The 20,115-nt window shown below is 42.7% G+C and overlaps 1 protein-coding gene across 1 annotated transcript in view; it reads left to right on the forward strand.

Moving 5' to 3' along the window:
• C8a (complement C8 alpha chain) overlaps positions 1 to 20,115 on the forward strand; it is a 59,308-nt gene that overhangs the window by 18,050 nt on the left and 21,143 nt on the right. The window contains exons 3-7 of the mRNA XM_046451004.2: positions 1,933 to 2,077; positions 3,041 to 3,188; positions 7,676 to 7,865; positions 9,775 to 9,975; positions 11,972 to 12,212. Coding sequence (XP_046306960.1) covers positions 1,933 to 2,077; positions 3,041 to 3,188; positions 7,676 to 7,865; positions 9,775 to 9,975; positions 11,972 to 12,212 — 925 coding nt within the window. The remainder of the gene's footprint in view (positions 1 to 1,932; positions 2,078 to 3,040; positions 3,189 to 7,675; positions 7,866 to 9,774; positions 9,976 to 11,971; positions 12,213 to 20,115) is intronic.

Genomic DNA, 20,115 nt, shown 5'->3' on the forward strand with positions numbered 1-20,115 from the left:
GAAGAAACTAACCAGATGGGGATACACACACACACACACACACACACACTCCCTGACTCTCACCATGTGATGTTCTGCACCACCTGTGACTCTGCCGAGACAAAGGCCAGATGTGGCCCTGGACCTTGTATCTCTAGAATCATGAACCGGATTAAACCCCCTTTCTTCATAACACAATGCCACACAGACTCAGTAAGTTATCCGCAACAGAAAATGGACTAATACAGGCAAGAGGAGAGGTGAGCTGTACTCTCCACAACTCATCCACTGGAATCATCTAGAAAAGACTTCATGGATAATGATAGCAAGGTGGAAACTGCCTCTGCATGCTGAGCACCAGTGATAAACCAGGCACAGGGCTGGGTGCTTCCTCACACTGTGTCCCTGAGATCTCACAGTCCCTAAGGTGAGACGCCACAACTCTCATCTTACATACTAGAAAGCGGGAGCTCAGGAAAAGAAAGTGACTCGCTCATGGTCAGCTGGTAGGCAGATGTGGGATCTGAACCCAAGTCCATGGAATTCTGATGCCAGGGCTCTTTCAGCTGTAGGACACATGTGAAAGAATCATGAGTCATTGTCATCAGTGAGGTCATGGAAGTCGATCACCTCATCTTACAGGTTTGGAAACTGAGGCACAAAATACCAGGCACTGATACTTTAAACCAAAAGAAATAGAGTCAAGAATTCACAGTTCAGATCATTACTTTCTTAATTACATCTTAGCAGTCTTGATGGATGGGCCTATGGGCTGAGCCAAGGTCAGAGACAGAGAAAACAGAGGGCTGTAATTCCCTTACCTGACATGGTAGATACTCTCCATTCAGCATATTTTGTATTATTTTACATTTTATCTTCTCAACTAGACTCTAATCTTCTGGAAGCATATTTCTCTGAATATCCTAAGGTTCAGCTTTCTCCTTCTATACCACTACTTGACCCCAAGCACAGCATAAAAAGCATCACAAAACCCTAGAGCCCCAAGATTGTGGGCATTTTAATTCTTCCCATCCTTCCATCAACAAGTATTTGGACCTCTGCATTCCATGCTAGACTTAGGGACTCGGATGAAGTCTTCAGAGCTCTCTCGGTCTCTCTGGCTCTTGGAGGGGCTCTTTCTACTAGCCAAAGTGATCACGTGATGCCCATAATTCCCTTTCCCTCCAATAAAAAGAAGCCATTTTTTTTCAAGACACAAAATACCTGAAGCAAGCATTGCAAACAGGCAGCTGTGTGTCTCTGATGAGCCTGGCCTGGTTAATACTCATACATCCTGTGACTGAAGGGGTGAGATCATCTCCTCCTGAACCAATGAGATATATCCAGGGACAGCAGGGATGTATGAGCAGAATACTATGAAGGACAAGCAAAAATGTCTGCTAAATTTGTACCTGACCATAGGTCAAGTGCCAATCATAGGATGCCAAATAAGACATGGGCTTTCCTTCACTGCCTCCACCCACTTATGCAAATTGCTCCCAGACTGGTGGCAGAGACAGACCAATAAGCAGATGCTGCATTGCAACCTTATATGACAGCTGCCAGGAGGGAGGGAAGCATGTGGGCTTGCAGAATATATTGCTGAGTTCAAGAAGGCCTGCTAGGAGAGGTAAGCCAGGAATCCTGAAAGAGGACTGTTTATCAACTATTTGAAGAAGGGAACAGAGGTCCTTTGTAGCAAATAGGAGGACCTATGAAATATTCTTGTCCCAGTCTTGCATTCAATGCTCAGAGTACATGTCCAATATTCCAGCTGGTGATCGTGCCACCTCTGGTAGAGCATTACTATTGATGCACTTCATCCCTCAGAAGACAGCTTTGCAGACAGGTCTCATTCATTCGACAGTTCTGACTTATGTTGAGCTGAGCCTGCCTGCACAAATCTTGGTTGATTGATTGACAACAATGTGTTTGGTTCAAAATTTGATTTAGTACCGATATCGGAGCCTCTTGCAGCCCAACAAGTTTGGGGGAACCATATGCAGTGGTGATGTCTGGGATCAAGCCAGCTGTTACAATCCCACACCTTGTCTAAGACAAGAACAGTGTGGACAGGATTTCCAGTGCATGGAGACAGGTGAGTAGCTCTGGGATGGGGGGATAACAGCTGTGCCCGTCATATAAAATATGCAAAACACTTACCCAGGGAACTTGTTAAAATACAGGCTCCTAGCCCCTTCCCTAAAGGTTGTCATTTTGCTGATTTGGAATGGGGCCCAGGAATCTGCATTTTAGTCAAGCCAGCAGCCCAAGTAATTTTGATTCAAGTTTGTAGGAACACTAGTTGATTTCTTCAGAAAAGGTTCAATTCATTCATTCATCCACTCATTGAACAAGAATTTACAGGGTACATACTTTGTTCCATATTTTGTGAAATACCTGCTATTAATATAGACATGAGAAAAATCATTTACTTGAGTTTGAGGTGCTCCTATTCTGTTGGGGAGGGAGATCTCCAAGGAATCAATTGCCATTGTAATGGGTAAATGCACACAGTCATCTGGGACTCTCTAGCAGACAGTGTCCAAATCTGCTTTGGGGAATCAGGGAAGGCTTCAAAATGGTTTTGAGCTGAGACTTGGAAAACGAAATATAAGCTTTTAGGAGAAAGAAAATGCAAAGACACAGGGATTTAGGAAACCTTGATTGTTTTAGAACATTTGCATGTCAGAGCTTTGGAAAGTGAGACAGGTGATGGCCACTGAGGCACAAATAGTAACCAGAAGCCAGACTGTCGTGTTTGGAAGGGGAGGAATGGTTAGCCACTGCAGATACAGAGCAAGGGGATGATACGGCCAGATTGGCATTTTAGAGAGATTCCCCGGGGGGGTTGCAATGCAAAGGCTTAGTTGGAGAGGGAGGCACAGGCAGGCCAGAGCTGGGGGGCTGCAGGTGGGAGCTAGAGATGGGGGGAGAAGGGCAGAGGGGTACAGACAGAGGATGGAGCAGATGGGAGGGCTACTTCAGAGGTGGAAATGGCTTGGTGAATTCGAATGTGGGTCATAGGGAGGGGCTTTCAGGAGCATCTTCCCTCTCTCAGGTCGCTGCCTGAAACGCCACCTCGTGTGTAATGGAGACAGGGACTGCCTTGATGGCTCTGATGAGGACAACTGTGAAGATGTCAGGGCCACAGAAAATGACTGCAGCCAGTATGATCCGATTCCAGGCTCAGAGAGGGCAGCCCTGGGGTGAGTGCCTGCCTCCTGGCTGTTCAGGAGCAGGGAATGATTTCTCTCCCATCATGAGCGTTAGTTTGGGGGGGTTCCTCTGAAGTACAGCCTATGAGTGGTTCTCACTGTTCTCTGAGGTGCCCTGACTCTGTACATGACTATGCTGTTCCTTTGATTCTCCCAGAGGACCCTCCTTTCCTTCCACTCTCCCACTCTGCTCTCCCTCACCTCCTCCCAACACCAATTCCACTTCCAAGGCCCACTCAGGAAGTGACATCTTATGAAGCCTTCCCTAATGCAAGTGTCCTTTCCAAGAGCCCTGTTCATAATCTGCTTTGCACTGCAGTTGCGTGTGTAAACAGCTAATAGTGTGATATGATGCAAAGAAAACGGGTGAGACACAGAGGGGCTTGGACCCTCCACTTTGACATTGCTGGCTTCAACTCCCAAGTGACAGGACTTTATCTGTGGAGATTAAATCAGCCTTGATTCTAATTTCTCTCCATGCACCTTATGTTCAGGCTCAGTTTCTTGAACGTATCTTACTCCCTTTGAACCTTAATTTGGTTTCTTTTTTTTTTTCCTGAAATGTCCTCCCTATTCTCAACCTGGCCAATTCCTTACCTAGTGTCATAGACTAACTTATGCTCCACCTCCGCAATCCTGCGTGGAAACTTCAGCCTCCCAAGGGAGGGAGGGATTTGGAGCAGGGGTTTTAGGGAGGTGGTTAAGGTTATATGAGGCCATCAGGTGGGCCTCTGACCCAAGAAGACTGGTGTGCATATGCAAAACCAGAGCCAAGAAATGTGTGAGGACAGAGAAAGCTGTTGTCCCTAAACTAGGAAGTGGCCTTCACCAGAAGGCAAACAGGACACCTTGGTTCTGTACTTTCAGTCTCCAGAATTATGGGAAACTAAATTTCTGTTTTTTAAGCCACCCATCTGTGCTACTTTGTTAAGACAGACCAGTGGTACCAGTAAGCTTCACAGTGTGCCTGCTTGCCTAGGGTGGCTAAGTCTCCTCCGATTGCTCCAAAGTCTCCTCCGATTGCTCCTGTATATCCTGCTGTCCCACCACAAACCCAGAAGGGCTAGGGAGGTCTGTTGGGGTGTCTGTCTGCCCAGGCTGAGTGCTCTTTGTCATCTTTGCTTCCCCAGGTCCCAACTCAGGGCCTTCCTCATGGTGACATTTTGTATTGTCAGCACCTTGCCACTCTGTCTTTGCCCTGGGTCTTGTCCTCTAACTTGAATCTAAGCTCTGAGGGCAGAGGCTGCATGTGACTCATCTTTCACCTCCTCAGCCCTGTGTCAGAGCCTGTCTTCTAGAAGGCCCTCACTGAGTACTGGCTGCACTGAAACAAGTCACTATGACCAGCCAGATCCTTAGAGATAAGGAAATGGGAGGGGATGTAATGATTGTCACAAGTGACCCAGCCACGTTGCAGTCCATCTAAGGAGCGGTTTGAGTTCGGTGACAGGCAGCTGTCCCTTATCAGGGATTTCTTGCTGTAAGATATCAACTCACCTACTAGATGGTACTGAAGCCTGCAAGGGCTTATAACACATAAATATGAAAAGATGAGCAAATTCTGTCTTCTTTCAGATCAGTTATATTAGTTTCCTAGGGTGCCATACTAAATACCTCAGGCTGGGTGGCTTAAACCACAGAAATGGATTTTCTTATAGTTCTGGAGGCCAGAAGTCTGAGATCAAGATGTCAGCAGGGTTGATTTCTCCCAAGGCCTCTCTCCTGGACTCATTGATGGCCACTCCTCCTTTGTCTTCACCCAGTCTTATGGTCTGGGTCCTGATTTCATCTTCTTAAAAGGACACCACCTACACTGACTTAATTTTAACGTAATTATTTCTTTAAAGGCTCTGAACAGAGTTGAACATGAAATATCAAGGCACTTACTGAAAAATGTCCTCCAATCCTTTTTTTGGTAGTGGAGATTGAATCCATGCTTGGTCTACCAGTAAGCTACATCTCCAGTTTTTCTCTTAGTCTCACTAAGTTGCTTAGGGTCTCGCTAAATTGCTGAGGCTGGTCTTGAACTTGCGATTCTTTTGCCTCAGCCTCTTGAGTAGCTGGAATTACAGGCACGTGCCACCAAGCCAGCCTCATTCCCTCCTTATTGGCAAAAAGATCACTGACTATGACTCTTTTCTCCTGTGATAACAGGTAGGAACATTTCAAACACCTTTCCTAAATTCTTCTGTGCATCTCAAGATCTCAGCGACTTTCTTGGAATTTAAGCATTTCCTAGTTTCAGATTTTTAATTTACTGTTTAAATAAGCTTGAAGTAAAAACCTAGAGTCTTTATGCACCCTCCCCCTCACACCTGCACCTCACCCAATCACCCCCTGTCCCTTCGCAGCCTAGTGCTGAACTCTATTTAGTTTGGTGCAGGTTCTTCCAGAATAGATTTTAAAAAAATGCATTGGCACCATACACTGTTTGGAAAAAAGATCTATAGATCTATATGTGTTGTTCATTAAAGATGTAGGTAAACTTTACATAAATGTGATCACACTTTACATATTGTTATAACTTGCTGTGTTTCATCTAATAATACAGTTTGAAGGTCCCTCACCCATTATTTTCTGTCTCCCTTTCCTACGCAACATAGTGATTTAAAACAGGAGTCATCAAACTATGGCCTGAAGAGAAAATTCAGTCTGCTGTTTTTATAAATAAAGTTTTATTAGAACACAGCTTTCACTCTGCCATGGCAGAGTAAGGCAGCTGCAACACACACCTATGTCCTGCAAAGTCTAACATATTTACTGTCTGGCCCTATATAAATATACTTGCTACCTCTCCTTCTAGAACTACCAATTTTTTTGAATACTTCCTATTGAAAGAGATTCTTTTCCACTTCTCCTCTCATAAACAATGCCTCAATGAACATCCTTATACACATGCTTCTGTACATGTGTGATTATTTCTGCAGGGTAGGTTTCTGAAGGGCAGAATTGCTCTGACTATGCCTTTTCATTTTCACTGGGGCTTTTGCCACCAGCTTTTCCAAAGATATGTGGGTTTTCCTAATGCTTAGCCATTACAGTATAATCCTAGGGGTCACTGTTGCTGTGAATTTTTGTTTGGTTTGTTCAGAGGCTATATTTATAAGCTACAGGCAGAAATATGTTCAATCAGTAGTGAGATAGAAATTGCAGGGTGGAATAAAGGTAAGGAACTCAGATTTACTGTCAAAAACATCTTAGGAAAAAAAAATCCAGCTGTGACTACAGGCAAGTTTCTTAATTTCTTTGAGCTTCAATTTTTGCATTTGCAAAATTGTCATGAGGTTGAAAGTTAATGTATGCTAAATGTCTAGTTTAGTATGTATTCAATTCATCATAGCCATTATTACATCACTTCCACTAATAGAAGAAAGAAACAGGGAAAGGAAGAGAAAAAGGAAGTTAACATACATTGAATTTCTACCATATGTCAGGTGCTCTGTAATTATTCATTTATTCTTTGAGATAGGTTTTATTCACAGTTTATTCCTCGCTCCCTTCTGCCTTTGTTCCTTATTGAAGACGGCATAAGCAATCGTGATGAATGCAGAGGTAATTAATGCCATCAGAACAGAGAGGAGTTAACTGTGTCCAGAGCTTGCAAAAAGGTCATTTAGGGGAGGTGACATTGGGGTTGGATCTTGAAGGCTAAATAGGAGTTTGGGAGATGAAGACAGCAAAAAATTTTATTGTCTGTAACATGAGGGGCTTTGATTGTCTGGTCTTAGAACTCTTACCCAATTCAAAAAAAAAATTTTGTGTGTGTTAACAAAGTCACAATTGCAAGAAGTGGCAGAGCTGGGAATTACACAGGAGACTCCCTGGCTTTCGCACTGTGCACCATCGGATATCACATGCTACTTCAGAGACAATTACCTAAGGACTAGAGTCTCAGCCTTAGCACTATGCATTACATCCAATATTCCAAACCAACTTTTTTCAGCAGCAGGGCCTGTTTTTGAATAATGCTTATAATAAAAATAGCAATACTTATTCAGCACTTAATATATGCTAAGCACGGCTATGAGTGCCTTGCATGTTTTAACTCATATTTAACTCTATAAGGATATTAATAATTGCTTTTTACAAATGATTAATCTAAGGAACAGAGGGATTAAATGATTTGCCTGTGGTCACACAGCTAGATGTACTATGTTTTCTTAATAACTGTGTGCATTTCTAACTTACAATTAAGGGGTGCCTCCTTTATAAAGGAGCTGGTTCAGATGCTGAACAGAGTTGTCTGGATGCTTTGGTTAAAGGGAACCTTTGAGCCCAGGCCCAGCCCACTCAGCCTCCCAGTGATACCTAGCCTTCCTGTATATCCTTAAAGTACTTGGAGGAACCCTAGATCTCCACAGAACACAGTTGAGAAACAAGGTACTCAATTTACAGCTGCAACAGGTTCCAGAGGGTGATATGTTTTGTTAGCTTTGCCTTCCAAAATTCTTTTCCCAGTAGTTGTCTTTTCAATGCAGGTACAATATCCTGACTCAGAAAGAAGCTCAGAGTGTGTATGACGCCAGGTATTATGGTGGCCAGTGTGAGCTGGTATACAACGGGGAATGGAGAAAGCTGCAGTATGACCCCACCTGTGAGCGTCTCTATTATGGAGATGATGAGAAGTACTTTCGGAAACCGTACAACTTCCTGAAGTATCACTTTGAAGTAAGTCTGAACAGAGACCCTCAGGCCACTGTAAGGTAGGGCAGGGATAAAGAGGCTTGTTGGTGGAATTGCCTTGGTCTGGAAGCTTTTGTTTTCCGTAGAGTTTGTTGGTGGCTGAAGATTACCTCCAACACATGCTCAGTATGGAGGGTGCTGAGAGGCAAGGACAGGGCCCAGGAGAGGCCATAAATGTGGCCACCCATCCGTCCAGTCTTGGCTCTACTTCAAAGTTGACAAGCGAGATGTAGGCCCTTTTCTCTGGGCTGCCAGTCAGAAGACCTAGTTGCAAGTTAATGGCTGTGTTTGAGTATAGGTCCCTAAGACCTTGAGCAATAAACTCCTCCCTGGGCCCACTTTCCTCATCTGTAAAGCAGATGGTGGACATAGATGGACAGGGTCCTGAGCCTTATACTTCTGCTTTGCCAAGAGTAACTCACATTAATTATTTTCATGTGTTTTTTTTTGTATGTGATTTTGTTTGAAAAAAGAGCTCTTCTGTTCAAAAGTGCTTGCAACATGTCAATGATCCCTAAGACTATCCAACTCTAAAAACCTATGGTCTCTTGGTCCCTCAGAGTACAACGAAACTCATGACCAGCTCTGGAGCCTGCTCATGGTCATTCATTTTCTTACCCCTCATCTTTGGGTGAGATGCCCATACAACAAAACTTGCTGAATGCTTACAAGTGTCAAATCCCCTACTTTCACATAAATAACATAGTGGGATAGATATTATCATAGTTCCATTTTAGGTATAAAGAGAAAGATGTGAAAGAATGAAGTGTCCTGCACACAGCTGTGCTGCAGTAGGTGGCAGAGACCAGGTCTGTCTATGGAAACTCTAACAAGGGCTATTCATCATTGAGAAGATGGATATATACATATCATGTGTATGTACTCACATTCATTATATCCATAGAGACAGATGGCAGGATATCAGGGTTCTGCGCAATTATCTAGACACATCCTCCCCAACCCCAAGTTTTTCAAGAGAAAAGTATTGACAGAGATCTCACCAGGTTTGTGGGGTCTGTTTTGAAGAAGTCTGCTTCCCCAAGCACATGCCCACCTTTACATGAACCTTTATTCTTTACCAGGCCTATGGTTGAACTAAGATGGAAGACATAGACAATGCCAGTTTCCAATCTGGAGGAAGACCTAGGGTCTGTAGGTTAGGCAAGATGGACAAGGCCTTGCTGTGGTCACAAAGGATTCTCAAGTCCCAGTGGCTGGAAACTATAATGCCTTGGTGATACTTTCTGTCCATCCTCAGGTGGAGAGGAGACTCTGAGCATGGTAGATACCCAGGCACTCCCACCCATGGAGGCTCCACTTCAACAAATGCTCTCAGTTTTGCAGAACAAACTATACTCTGAAGGCTTCTATGGCTTAAGCAAGGTGTGAGACCTTGCCTCAGTTCAAGTCAGCAGAGCGGTGCAACCTGATCCTGTGCTTATAACAAAATTGGGGGCAGCACTATAGTTCACCGCTACCTACGAATATTATAATCAGCATGGCTTTCTTTGCCACTCTCCTCCAAGGACCATGCCCAAGATGGCTTTCTGTTTACCATTGCAGAGCCCTCCTCCAGGAGGGATGAGCCATCCACAAAGAAAGCCATGCTTAAAACACAATAGCATTTTATCAGAACCATCTTTGTGTGTGTGTGTGTATGTGTGTGTATGTGCATACACACAGTATCTAAGTAAATATTTCACTAAACACTAACATGGTTGTGTTTTCCATATTTTAGTGAGTATCCATTATGCCTAGGTTAGCCTTTTAAAAGAGTTATTTACAATAATCTGAAACTTTCAATATTTGACAAAGCAAAGAATGAAATATTAAGTATGAATTGAAAGATAGCTAAGATCGCTTTGTGTGCAAAAAGCTAATTTTTTTCTTTCAGGCCCTGGCAGATACTGGGATCTCCTCAGAGTTGTACGATGATGCCAATGACCTTTTTTCTAAAGTGAAAAATGACAGGTCTACGTCACATGGATTCAGCTTTGGCATCGGCGTGCCGAACACCCCTATAACAGTGGGTGTGGGTTTATCCGACTCAGAAGACTCTTCAGTCTTGAATAAGTTAAGCAAGTATAATGAGAAGGTATTAAAGCATAATGCCTGTGTCTCACAGTATTCCATAATCTACACTGAACACGTATTACCTTAATTGCATTAAAAAGTACAGTAGTAATTGAACCTTAATTTGCTTGTGTAATTGGAAATGTCTGATCAGTGGTAATCATGTTTGTTTTTCTTATTACACTTTTGCACACAGAATCATCACAAAGGGAATAAAATTGAACGATAGGACTAGAGCTCTTATCACTTCGCCCCCATCCTTTTTCATGGTTACCTGAAGCACGCAGGGAAATGCATAGAATGGTAATGTGATAAAGAGAAACAGCAAGAACTTCTAAATTTGACTTGGAAAAGCAAGCCTCACTTTATCCAAATAGATAAGAGAGCTGGCATGCTCAATAAATCTTTCATTTATCCATCAAACATTCACCACTAAGGACCTATTATCTGGAGGGGTCAAGCTGCTTCCTTTAGGAAAGGACATCCATCTAAGCTGAAATTCAAAGACTAGTACAAGTTGTCCAAAGGGAGGTACAAGTTGAAGAAGGACATTTAGATTAGTCAGCTTTCAATGAAATGCCTGAGATATAATTAACTTATAAAAGGAAAGGTTTATTTAGCTCACATTCTGGAGGTCCTGGTCCAAGATGGGGTGGACTCATGGCTTTGAGCCTCTGGTGGGGGTGCTGGATAGTAATGGTGGTTGGCACATAGTGAAGCAAACTACTCACATTATGAATTAGGAAGCGAAAAGGGAGAGAGGAAGGAATTCGAGTCCCATGATCCCCTTCAAGGTCACATCCCTCAATGAACTAAGGACTTTTCACTAGATTCCACTTCCTACAGGTCCCATCACTCCCCAACAGTGACCAATCCTTTAACACATGGATCTTTGGGGACACTTAATAGCCACATCAGAGCCATGTTTTAGGCCTGGGAATCAGCATATGCAAAGGCTCAGAGACAGAGAAAGCCTCACGAGAACTTGGATTCAAAGTGCTTCATCTGGCTGAAGCACAGGATGGGAAGGAATGTAGGGAGAGATGAGGATGGAGAGAGAATCAGGAGCCAGGGAACTATTTATTGAATTGATTAGAAGTTCACAATAAGCCTCAACAGCACTGATACCAGGACTGTGGATCTAGTTGGGATTCAGAAAGTTATCTTGGATGATGAAAATACACTCATAACAATTAACTTACTCAACAAACATAAACTGAGATATGGAGCATAAATTAGCTATTGATCCGAAGGGTAAAGGGTACTCTGAGGTCTGGCTATATAGCGTGTTAATATGGACTTTCTAAAAGCTAGCAGCCTTTTCAAATGTTCACTGTTGCTCTGAATCAAGGTTTGTAGTACCTGGAAGTGACGTCCAAATATGACCTTTTTCCTTGAAAACCAACCCACATCCTTCTGGTGCTATTTTTTATTAATTATATGAGGCTCCTGCTTTTCTTTATTGCTTAGTAGAACAAGAATACCATTAGACTGTACGCTCTCTGGTGGCAGGGGTTGACCTCATTCAAGGTTACATCCTCTGCATGGAGGGTAATGCATGCAACTATAGGCACAATAGGTATTTGTTTGATACATTAAAGGATATTTCACCACATTGGCAAAACCATTCTAAGAATAATTATCAATGGATACATGGAATTTTCCTATGAGACCCCCCACAGTTTAGTGCTTTGCTTAGAACTGGGGGAGGTGTGGATGTGACAATGGACTGAAGACAAGCTGGAGGTGGACAGCACATTGGAGAGGCCCCTGTAAGGACTAACCCAGGTGGGAGCTGATGAGAACTTGACCTGGGCAGGGGCAGAGGGATAAGAGATGAGGACTTGGAAGAAAAAGTCTGGCACACCCTGCTGTCCAATACATGCTTGTAAAATCTAATAGTAATTATATGTATTTATGTTCACATATTTTCCTTGGAAACTAAATACTAGCGTTTTGCATTATCTCATGGTAAATGCTCTCTGTTCGTTTGCCTCTTGAATGGTGGCTGCTGGCAGAAATACAGCTTCGTGAGAATCTTCACGAAGGTGCAGACTGCCCATTTTAAGATGAGGAGACAGAATATCATGCTGGATGAAGGAATGCTGCAGTCGTTAATGGAGCTTCCAGAGCAGTACAATTATGGCATGTACGCCAAGTTCATCAACGACTATGGCACCCACTACATCACATCTGGATCCATGGGTGGCACTTATGAATATATCCTGGTGCTCAACAAAGAAAAAATGGAATTGCTTGGTAAGTAAAGCAGAAACTGCATACACACCATGGCCAGTGCTTATGCCCGGGCGGGCTTTGCTGTTTTCTAAGCACCGACTCTGAAACCTGGATGATCTCATTGAGTGTTCTTGATAAATCTATCAGGTAACATAAGTCTTGTTATTCCCGGGAAAGTGAGATCCAGGAAGGTAGAATGACTAAACAGGATTTGAACTCATTCATCTAGACCTCCTAAATAATGTACTTCCCTTTACCTCCAAGTTACCTCTTTAAAAAAAAAATTGGAGATTTTTAAATTTACAGTGTGAAGACTTCCTTTATATATGGATTTTTAGTTACAGGAACTTCTATGCAGTGAGTCATTGACACTGTAAACCCAGTCACCCCGATTCCCTGTGGATCTCAACAGACCTTCAGCTCTTTCTCATCCATCTGTCTTCTCTGTCTCCACTCCTTCAGTGGTAGACGGGCTCTCATCTCTTACTTATAGCATCAGTTCCTGCGTGGTCTCTTGGGGCAGGCTCCTTGGTTCATTTTCAACAATCCTGCCATACAGATCTTTCTACTCATAGATTTATGGTACTACTTCCTTGCCTAATATCCTGAATGGCAAGAATAATGTCTGAGCACCTTGTGTGACATCAACAACCTTCACCATCTCACTCAACCTACTAGAACATTGCTTCTCCAGTGTGGGTCTCCAGCTAGCCACATAACATCACCTGGGAATCTGCTAGTTAGGTGGTTTCTCAGCCCCCATTCCAAACCTAACTAAATCAAACCAGAAACTCTGGAAGTGAGCTCAGGAATTTATTTTTACTAGCCTTCCAGATGATTCTGATGCTCATTACAGTTTGAGAACCACTAACCAACTCAATGAATGAATGAAGGTTAAGAGATCTATCAGAATTGCAAAGCCAAGTTCAAACTGCCATAGTTTCAAGACATTTCCTTGACTGTACCAGCCCAGGCTAGTCACTCCTTTTTTAAAAAAAAAAAACACACACACACATTCATATAAATTTCATACAGTTTATACTTTAAAAAACATTTTTCCAAATGTGATTTTTTTTCTTCCTCATCTAAATAGCAAGATCTGTGAAAGCAAGCCTTGTGTCTGGTGCTTTTCTCTCTCGCTAGTGCTCAATACAGGGCTACAAATACAGTAAGTGTGCAAAACAAGACAGGAATTCCTGGCTGGGTTATTCATTAATTCATCTATCTACCTATCTCTCTTTCAAAAAGCAATTCAACTCGTATGCACAAGGCCCTGGGTTCAATCCCCAGCACCACCAAATAAAAAAAAAAAAAAAAGGTAATTCAAGATACTCTGTTGAACATCCAATATTCCAGTGTTTGTTCTAGGGACAAAAAGGTCGTTTCTACCCTCAGTATTCAAACTGCAGGTTGCAATCCAATAGGAGGTCTCAAAATCAATGTATGGATCACACGCAAAATTTTGAATAACAAAAGATAGAATAGAAAATAACACAGTGGATTATAGGCACTGAAGTTAAATTATTGCTTCAGGAAACTTTTTCTAGTTAAATAGAGATAAGTATGCATGCATTGTATAATAATACAAAATAAACAGCTTACTATGGATCACTGTAAAAAAGAGAAAAACTGTATTCAAGTGAGTCCTTTTAGAATCATTAAAAAATTCGAGGGATGAGAAAGAATTAATGTTTGGTGAGCACTGCCTAGGTTCCAAGTACAACTACAGATATTCTCTTTTTACTTTTACAACAACACTTGGAGGTAGCTGTTACCCCAGTTTTAGCCATACAAGTGGGGAGGCTCCTCAGGGAAGCTAATTTAGTTTCCCATGGTGGTTTGGTATAGCCTTTCATTTGGGCTCCTGTCTTTAGGGTGGGATTACTAATTAATTGCCTTGGGTATGGAGTGGCCCCTCCTTCTTTAAAATCTGTGGGGGCAGAGATGGGCTTCCAACGTGGTTAATATTCAAAAGGAGCCCACCGACAAATTGTCCCAGGGATAATTACCTCAACTCTGTTTATAGAAAACCATATGTCGATAATAGCACAATTTGCTATTTGTGAAGAGCTGATTTTCTATAAATCTGGAAAGTTAGTGTTGCTTTTCTATAAATATGGAAATGTGCTAATCATCACCTCATCTGCTGGAGATCGCTAATAAATCAGAATGTCATTTACATATTAACCTACAAAAGAACAAAAACATCTACCTTCTCTCCCTTTGACAAATTGCACGGCCTACACCCTTTCTCTGGATTTGATGTTTGGTTAGTTTTTTCTCCGTCTCTCTCTCTCATACCCTCTTTCTCATTTCCTTTCTTTCCAGTCATCGGTCTCCCATTTCTCCCCCTTTTTTCCTCTGCCTTTCCTCTCTGTGACCATTTTTTTTCTCTTTCTCTATCTTTGATCTACATGACTTTAATTTATGTTCTATTAAGTGCTTGATCTAAGATACATCCTGGGTGGTACCTTCATGTCCTCAAATGGCTGAGCTTGGTATGGAACGATTGAAATGAAGCATACTGCTCTGCTCTGGGGGAATCTTTTGTCCTTGAGTTTGTCTCAGATCCTCTCTGGGTTTGTCCCAAAGGATGCCCAAGACTGTTTTTTTTTTTTTTCCTAATGTGTCCCTTAGATCAAAGGCTTCTCCCCCAAAGACGGCATGGGGCCATGCATCAAACAAATCAAGGGGAGTCGTGGATTTTGGGGAGGTGATGTTAGACTTCAATGAGTCCCAGAACTTTCTCATGAGCTACAAATGACAGCTTTCTACTTTCTGCAGGAATCTGTATGGTTTGGGGCTTGAACTTCTGGATTTGAGTGTTTTTTTGTTGTTTTTTTCCTCCTTCATGATCTTTCGAGCTTTCATTATTTGTCTTGGTATCAGGATGTGACAAAGACAGCCATGTATTCTCCATTCTGGCTTTTCTGGAATCTGGCCCAGTTGCAGAGCTGACAGTTCACCTTTGGCAGATGAAGGACTTCAGTGACACTGTTCTGTTTATTTTGTATGTTTCATGCCTCCTTTGCAAAGCCGTTCCCTCATCCTCTGATGCTCTTCCCTGTCTTGCTTACCTGACAAACTTCAGATCACCTTTCTGGACCTCATATGGACATCCTCATCTCTATGAAACCTGCCCTTACCTTCTTCCTCTGCCCCTTCTCCCATGGAAGGTTCACACACTCACTCACTCATTCAACCACATTCAGTGCCAGGTGAACAAGATCACTATGGTCCCTGTTTTTTGAAGCTCATCCTCCAGTGGAAGAAACTAATTTTCCTTCCTGCCTCTCATCATTGAGATCTGTCAACTTTAATTCTAAAGTGTACATGGACATCTGTCCTCCCCTCTCTATTAGTCCAAAGGAGCCATCTCTCTCATCCGGATATTGCAGGAATATCATGAGCTTTTCTTTTACTTATTTTCTTGCTTTTTTGGTCATTGCCATTGCATCTGTAGCACTGCCAACACCCCAAGCTTATTTTCACCTCAGTCTTTCTGAGGGCTGCACCTTTCTTGTAGTTGTCCTTTCCACCAAGGTGTGCTGAGCAGTATTCTTATGCAGATCTCAACTTGGTGCCAACTATTCAGAGAGGCCTTTCCTTACCACGTGACCATGACACACTGTTCCGTGGCCCTATCTTAATTCTCAGCATACCACTATTTATACACTCACTACTTTGCTCAGTTACTTATTTGTTTATTGCCAATCTCCTGTATGTGAAAATGTGCATCTCATGAGAGCAGAGATTTCATCTTTTTTGTGCTTTGATGAAAATTCATTTTCTAGCAAGGTGACTGGCACGTAGTGGGGCTAAATAACTCGTGTTGAGTGAACCCATCCATCAATATATACTTGCAAATTAGGATAACAGCCATGTATAAAATGTACAGGTTGTAGAAACAGAATAACTGCCCTGGTGGGAAGAGATAGTCAGCTTGGAATGGTCTGACAAAATGTCTTTGAAGAAGTGAAATCCAAGCCGAGGTGGGAGTCTAAGGATGAAGAGGAGACACCAAAGACAAGGGGAAGGTGTCTGGGCAGAGTAGACAGCCTGTGAAAGAGGAAGGAGTGTGGGATGATGGAGAATGAAAGAGGCCACCTGTGGCTAAGGGAGGAACAGCAGGAACTGAGGGTGGAAGAAACCTAGAGTGGCTCCAAGGGTCTTGCTGGCCATGGTAAGAAGAATGGAGCACATCTGCAGTGATGTGGGTGACCCCAGGGCAGTGCTATGGGCTAATCCATGTGTCAGCTAGTTATTCCACTGCTGGGCAGAACACAGACTAGAGGAGGTTGCAGTAGACACAGGAAGAATACTGAGAAGGTTCTTACTGATGTCCAGGTGAGGGATCCAGAATGAAGATGGGAGAACATAACAGAGCTGGGACACATTTGAAAGCAGAATTGAGAGAATCTGCACATGGACTGGGTATGGATTGGGGGAAATATAAATTGCTCTTTTCTGGAAATAATATTTCTACCACACACATGAGGTACACACACATGCACACACACACACACACACACACACACACACTGTGGTAAGAAGGCTTGCTGTCTTGCTGTCTTGTCTGGGGACACCATCCTCTGGTAGAGATGCCTGCAGGAACTGGAAATATGGGGATTCTTTTTTTTTTTTTTTTGTACTGGGGATTGAAACTCAGAGGCACTCAACCACTGAGCCAAATCCCCAGCCCTATTTTGTATTTTATTCAGAGACAGGGTCTTACTGAGTTGCTTAGCGCCTCATGATTGCTGAGGCTGGCTTTGAACTCACGATTCTCCTGCCTCAGTCTCCTGAACCGCTGGGATTACAGGTGTGCACCACCACGCCTGGTGACATATGGGGATTCTTGAATGAAGAGAGGACTGTGGCACCCCTAGGCAGTCACAGCACAGCCTTCTCACCCCAAACCCTGCATGTTCCTCTTCTGAATATGTTCTCTACCAGAGGCATCACCGACTTCCTGATAGATAGGTGCAAAAATATTTATGTGCCAGGCTCTACACTAAATGCCTTTTCTCTAGTCTTCCATCTTAATATTTTCAATGATCCTGGGAGAGAGGAGACGTGTCCTCATTTTTACAGGCGAAAGGTCATATCACTAGTCAATGGAAAATACTCAAGATACTCTAAGTTAAAGTCACCTTTCCCCACCTTGCATCGCAGCTGGCCTTAGATCTCACAGCGTGGGAATAACGTCGGCCTCCTCCCTTCCTCTTCCCACCTATCTCATTAGTCACCCTTTCAGTGTCCACCACCTGTCCCTTCCTCTCCTCTCCATTCTCTCTTCTACCACTGACAATGCTGCCCTGTTTTCTGTGTAGCTTCCCTCTCGCCAAGGGGCATGCAAAATGAGGAAAGCATCAATGGTGAGATGGATCTTGAATTCACGTCTTCTAGACTAAGTGGTCCACCTTGGACCTACTTTTTCTCTCTTTTTTGCTCATGTAGATAGGGCTTGGCACATTTGTTTCATCTCAGGTGCTCTTAGTCTCCCCAAAATGCAAAACGAACTAGAATGGTTCCTATTGATTAATTTAAGGAAATCTGACAGGATTCCTCTCCCAGGTCTGCTGTAATGAAAACCCTGCAGGGAATGGAAAATTCAACTGAGAGACTTCAAGACTCCAAAGGCTGTGATTCTATGATTTGTGGCCATATGCAAGGGTTTTGCAAAGACCTTACAGAAAACGGCTTGTGTGCATGCTCTGCTGTGAAGGAAACAATGGTGTGCTGGGGCCCCATCGTAGGCAGCAGGCAGTATGGGAGTGGAAGGGATTCTTTTCTCAGAGGTATGTTTTTCATCCAAGTTCTGCCATTTTTGAAGCCGATACCTCACATCTCTGTGTCAGTTTTCCCATCACTAATGTAGGGACAATTGTAACTACTGCAAAAGGTTATCATGAGAATTAACCAAGACAATGGTTACAAAAAGCACTGCTAAGTAAAACATGGTCCAAACCGTAGTTACTATGATGGATTACAATTTTTGATAGACTCAGTAGATATCAGAAGCAACTGACCACAGTTTGTGGAATTAAGAAACTAAACTTACCAGCCTTCAGAACCATGAGTGATGTGGTCTAAACTGACCTAAACTGTAGAGCCAGACACTTCTGGTTTTACCACTTAGTCACTGATTAATATTCTTAATCTCTATGAATTTCAGCTTCCTAAAGACCAAATAAGAATAATAACCAGGGTTTGAGAATAATTGCATGTTACATGCTAAGAATTTAATAGATATTTTTTCTTTAATGTAGGATATTAATATAGCATAGTGATTAAAAGCATGGGTACTGTCACTCACTGTGTGACACCAGGTAGATTATTTAATATTTTATATCTCAGCTTCCTCACTTGTGAGCTGGACATGTTTTCATTTATCTCATAGAGTAGTCATGAGGAATAAGTGGACTTATCCACAGAGAATATTCAGCGCACTGCCTGCACTCTAATGCGAGCTCGATAAATTTTACTTGCTGAAGTAGTTGCTAAATCAGATTGCCTGTTTCAAGTCCTGCTCCCACCATTGATCAGTCATGTGACCCACAGGCAAATTCATTAGCATTTCTGTGGCTCAGTTACCTTTCTGCTAAACGCAACAATACATGTTTCATACAGTTGTCATGAATATGAAAAGAAATGATCTATGTGAACATATGGCCCAGTGCCTGACATAGAGTAAAAGTCTGAAAATGTGACCTGTTATTACTGTAATATGTTGATATTTGTCTTAGTCCATTTTCTGTTGTAATAACAGAATACCTGAGACTTGGTAACTTATAAAAAACAGATTTATTTTGACTCAAGTTTCTGAAAGCTGGTAAGTCTAAGAACATGGCATGGTATCTTCTTAGCTTCTGGTGGGGGCCTCGTGCTGCATCATAACTTGGCAGAAAAGCAGAGAGGCAGTGGGTGAATTCAGAGTTGATGAAGCACTTTATAACATCCAGTCTAGCAAGAATGAACTCATTCCTATGAGAAAGGCACGAATCCTTCTTAATGACCTGTTCACTTCTTAAGAGAACTTCCTACCTCTCCCACTGTGATATTAGGAATTAAATTTTTGGGGGGTGGGAACCGGGAATTGAACTCAGGTGCACTCAACCACTGAGCCACACCTGCAACCCTATTTTGTATTTTATTTACAGACAGGGTCTCACTGAGTCGCTTAGCACCTCACTTTTGCTAAGGCTGGCTTTGAACTCACAATCCTCCTGCTTCAGTCTCCCAAGCCGCTGGGATTACAGGTATGCACCACCATTCCCAGCAGGAATTCAATTTTAATATGAGTTTTGGAGGGGACAAACCACATGCGATTCATGTCAGTGATATCTTCACCTATTAATATATGCTATTATTCCAACTTTCCAAGGGTTAATTGTGGAATATTAATTGTTCTCCCACCTGTAAATGGTAAATAAGGGGAAGATCTATCTCATTGGGTTCTGAAATGGGTCAGCCCTGAAATATGTTCAAACGGTAGGGACATCATTACCAGTATATCCTGCCCGCGGTGGTGGCCGATACTTTTGGCTTAGCAATCACGCCTCCTCCTCCACCTGCCCATTGTTTTGATCAAGATCATTCATTTCTGTCTTCAGAGCTTCATCCAGTTTTGGAGAGACCACACTTCCCATTTATCAAGGTCACATTGAATTCTCATCACTATCTTTCAAAGTGTTAACAATGCTGCCCAAATCAGTGCCTGCTCTCCATCATCCCTGACCCTGATAGATTCCAGATAACAGTGACCCTGGAAGACCCTTCCAGCAAGAGTGTAGATATCCAACCATCATTGATCATCCCCTGCCCGGCAGAGTGCTTGGGCCAGCTGGCCACCACTAACGCACAACAGAGAAAAAGCCACAGGGACAGAAGTGAACAACACCTCGCTGAAGTGAACGTCAAT

Source organism: Marmota monax, unplaced genomic scaffold, assembly GCF_021218885.2.
Source record: "Marmota monax isolate L192 unplaced genomic scaffold, Marmota_monax_Labrador192_F-V1.1 WCK01_AAM20220418_F8-fsc00023, whole genome shotgun sequence".
NCBI lineage: Eukaryota > Metazoa > Chordata > Mammalia > Rodentia > Sciuridae > Marmota > Marmota monax.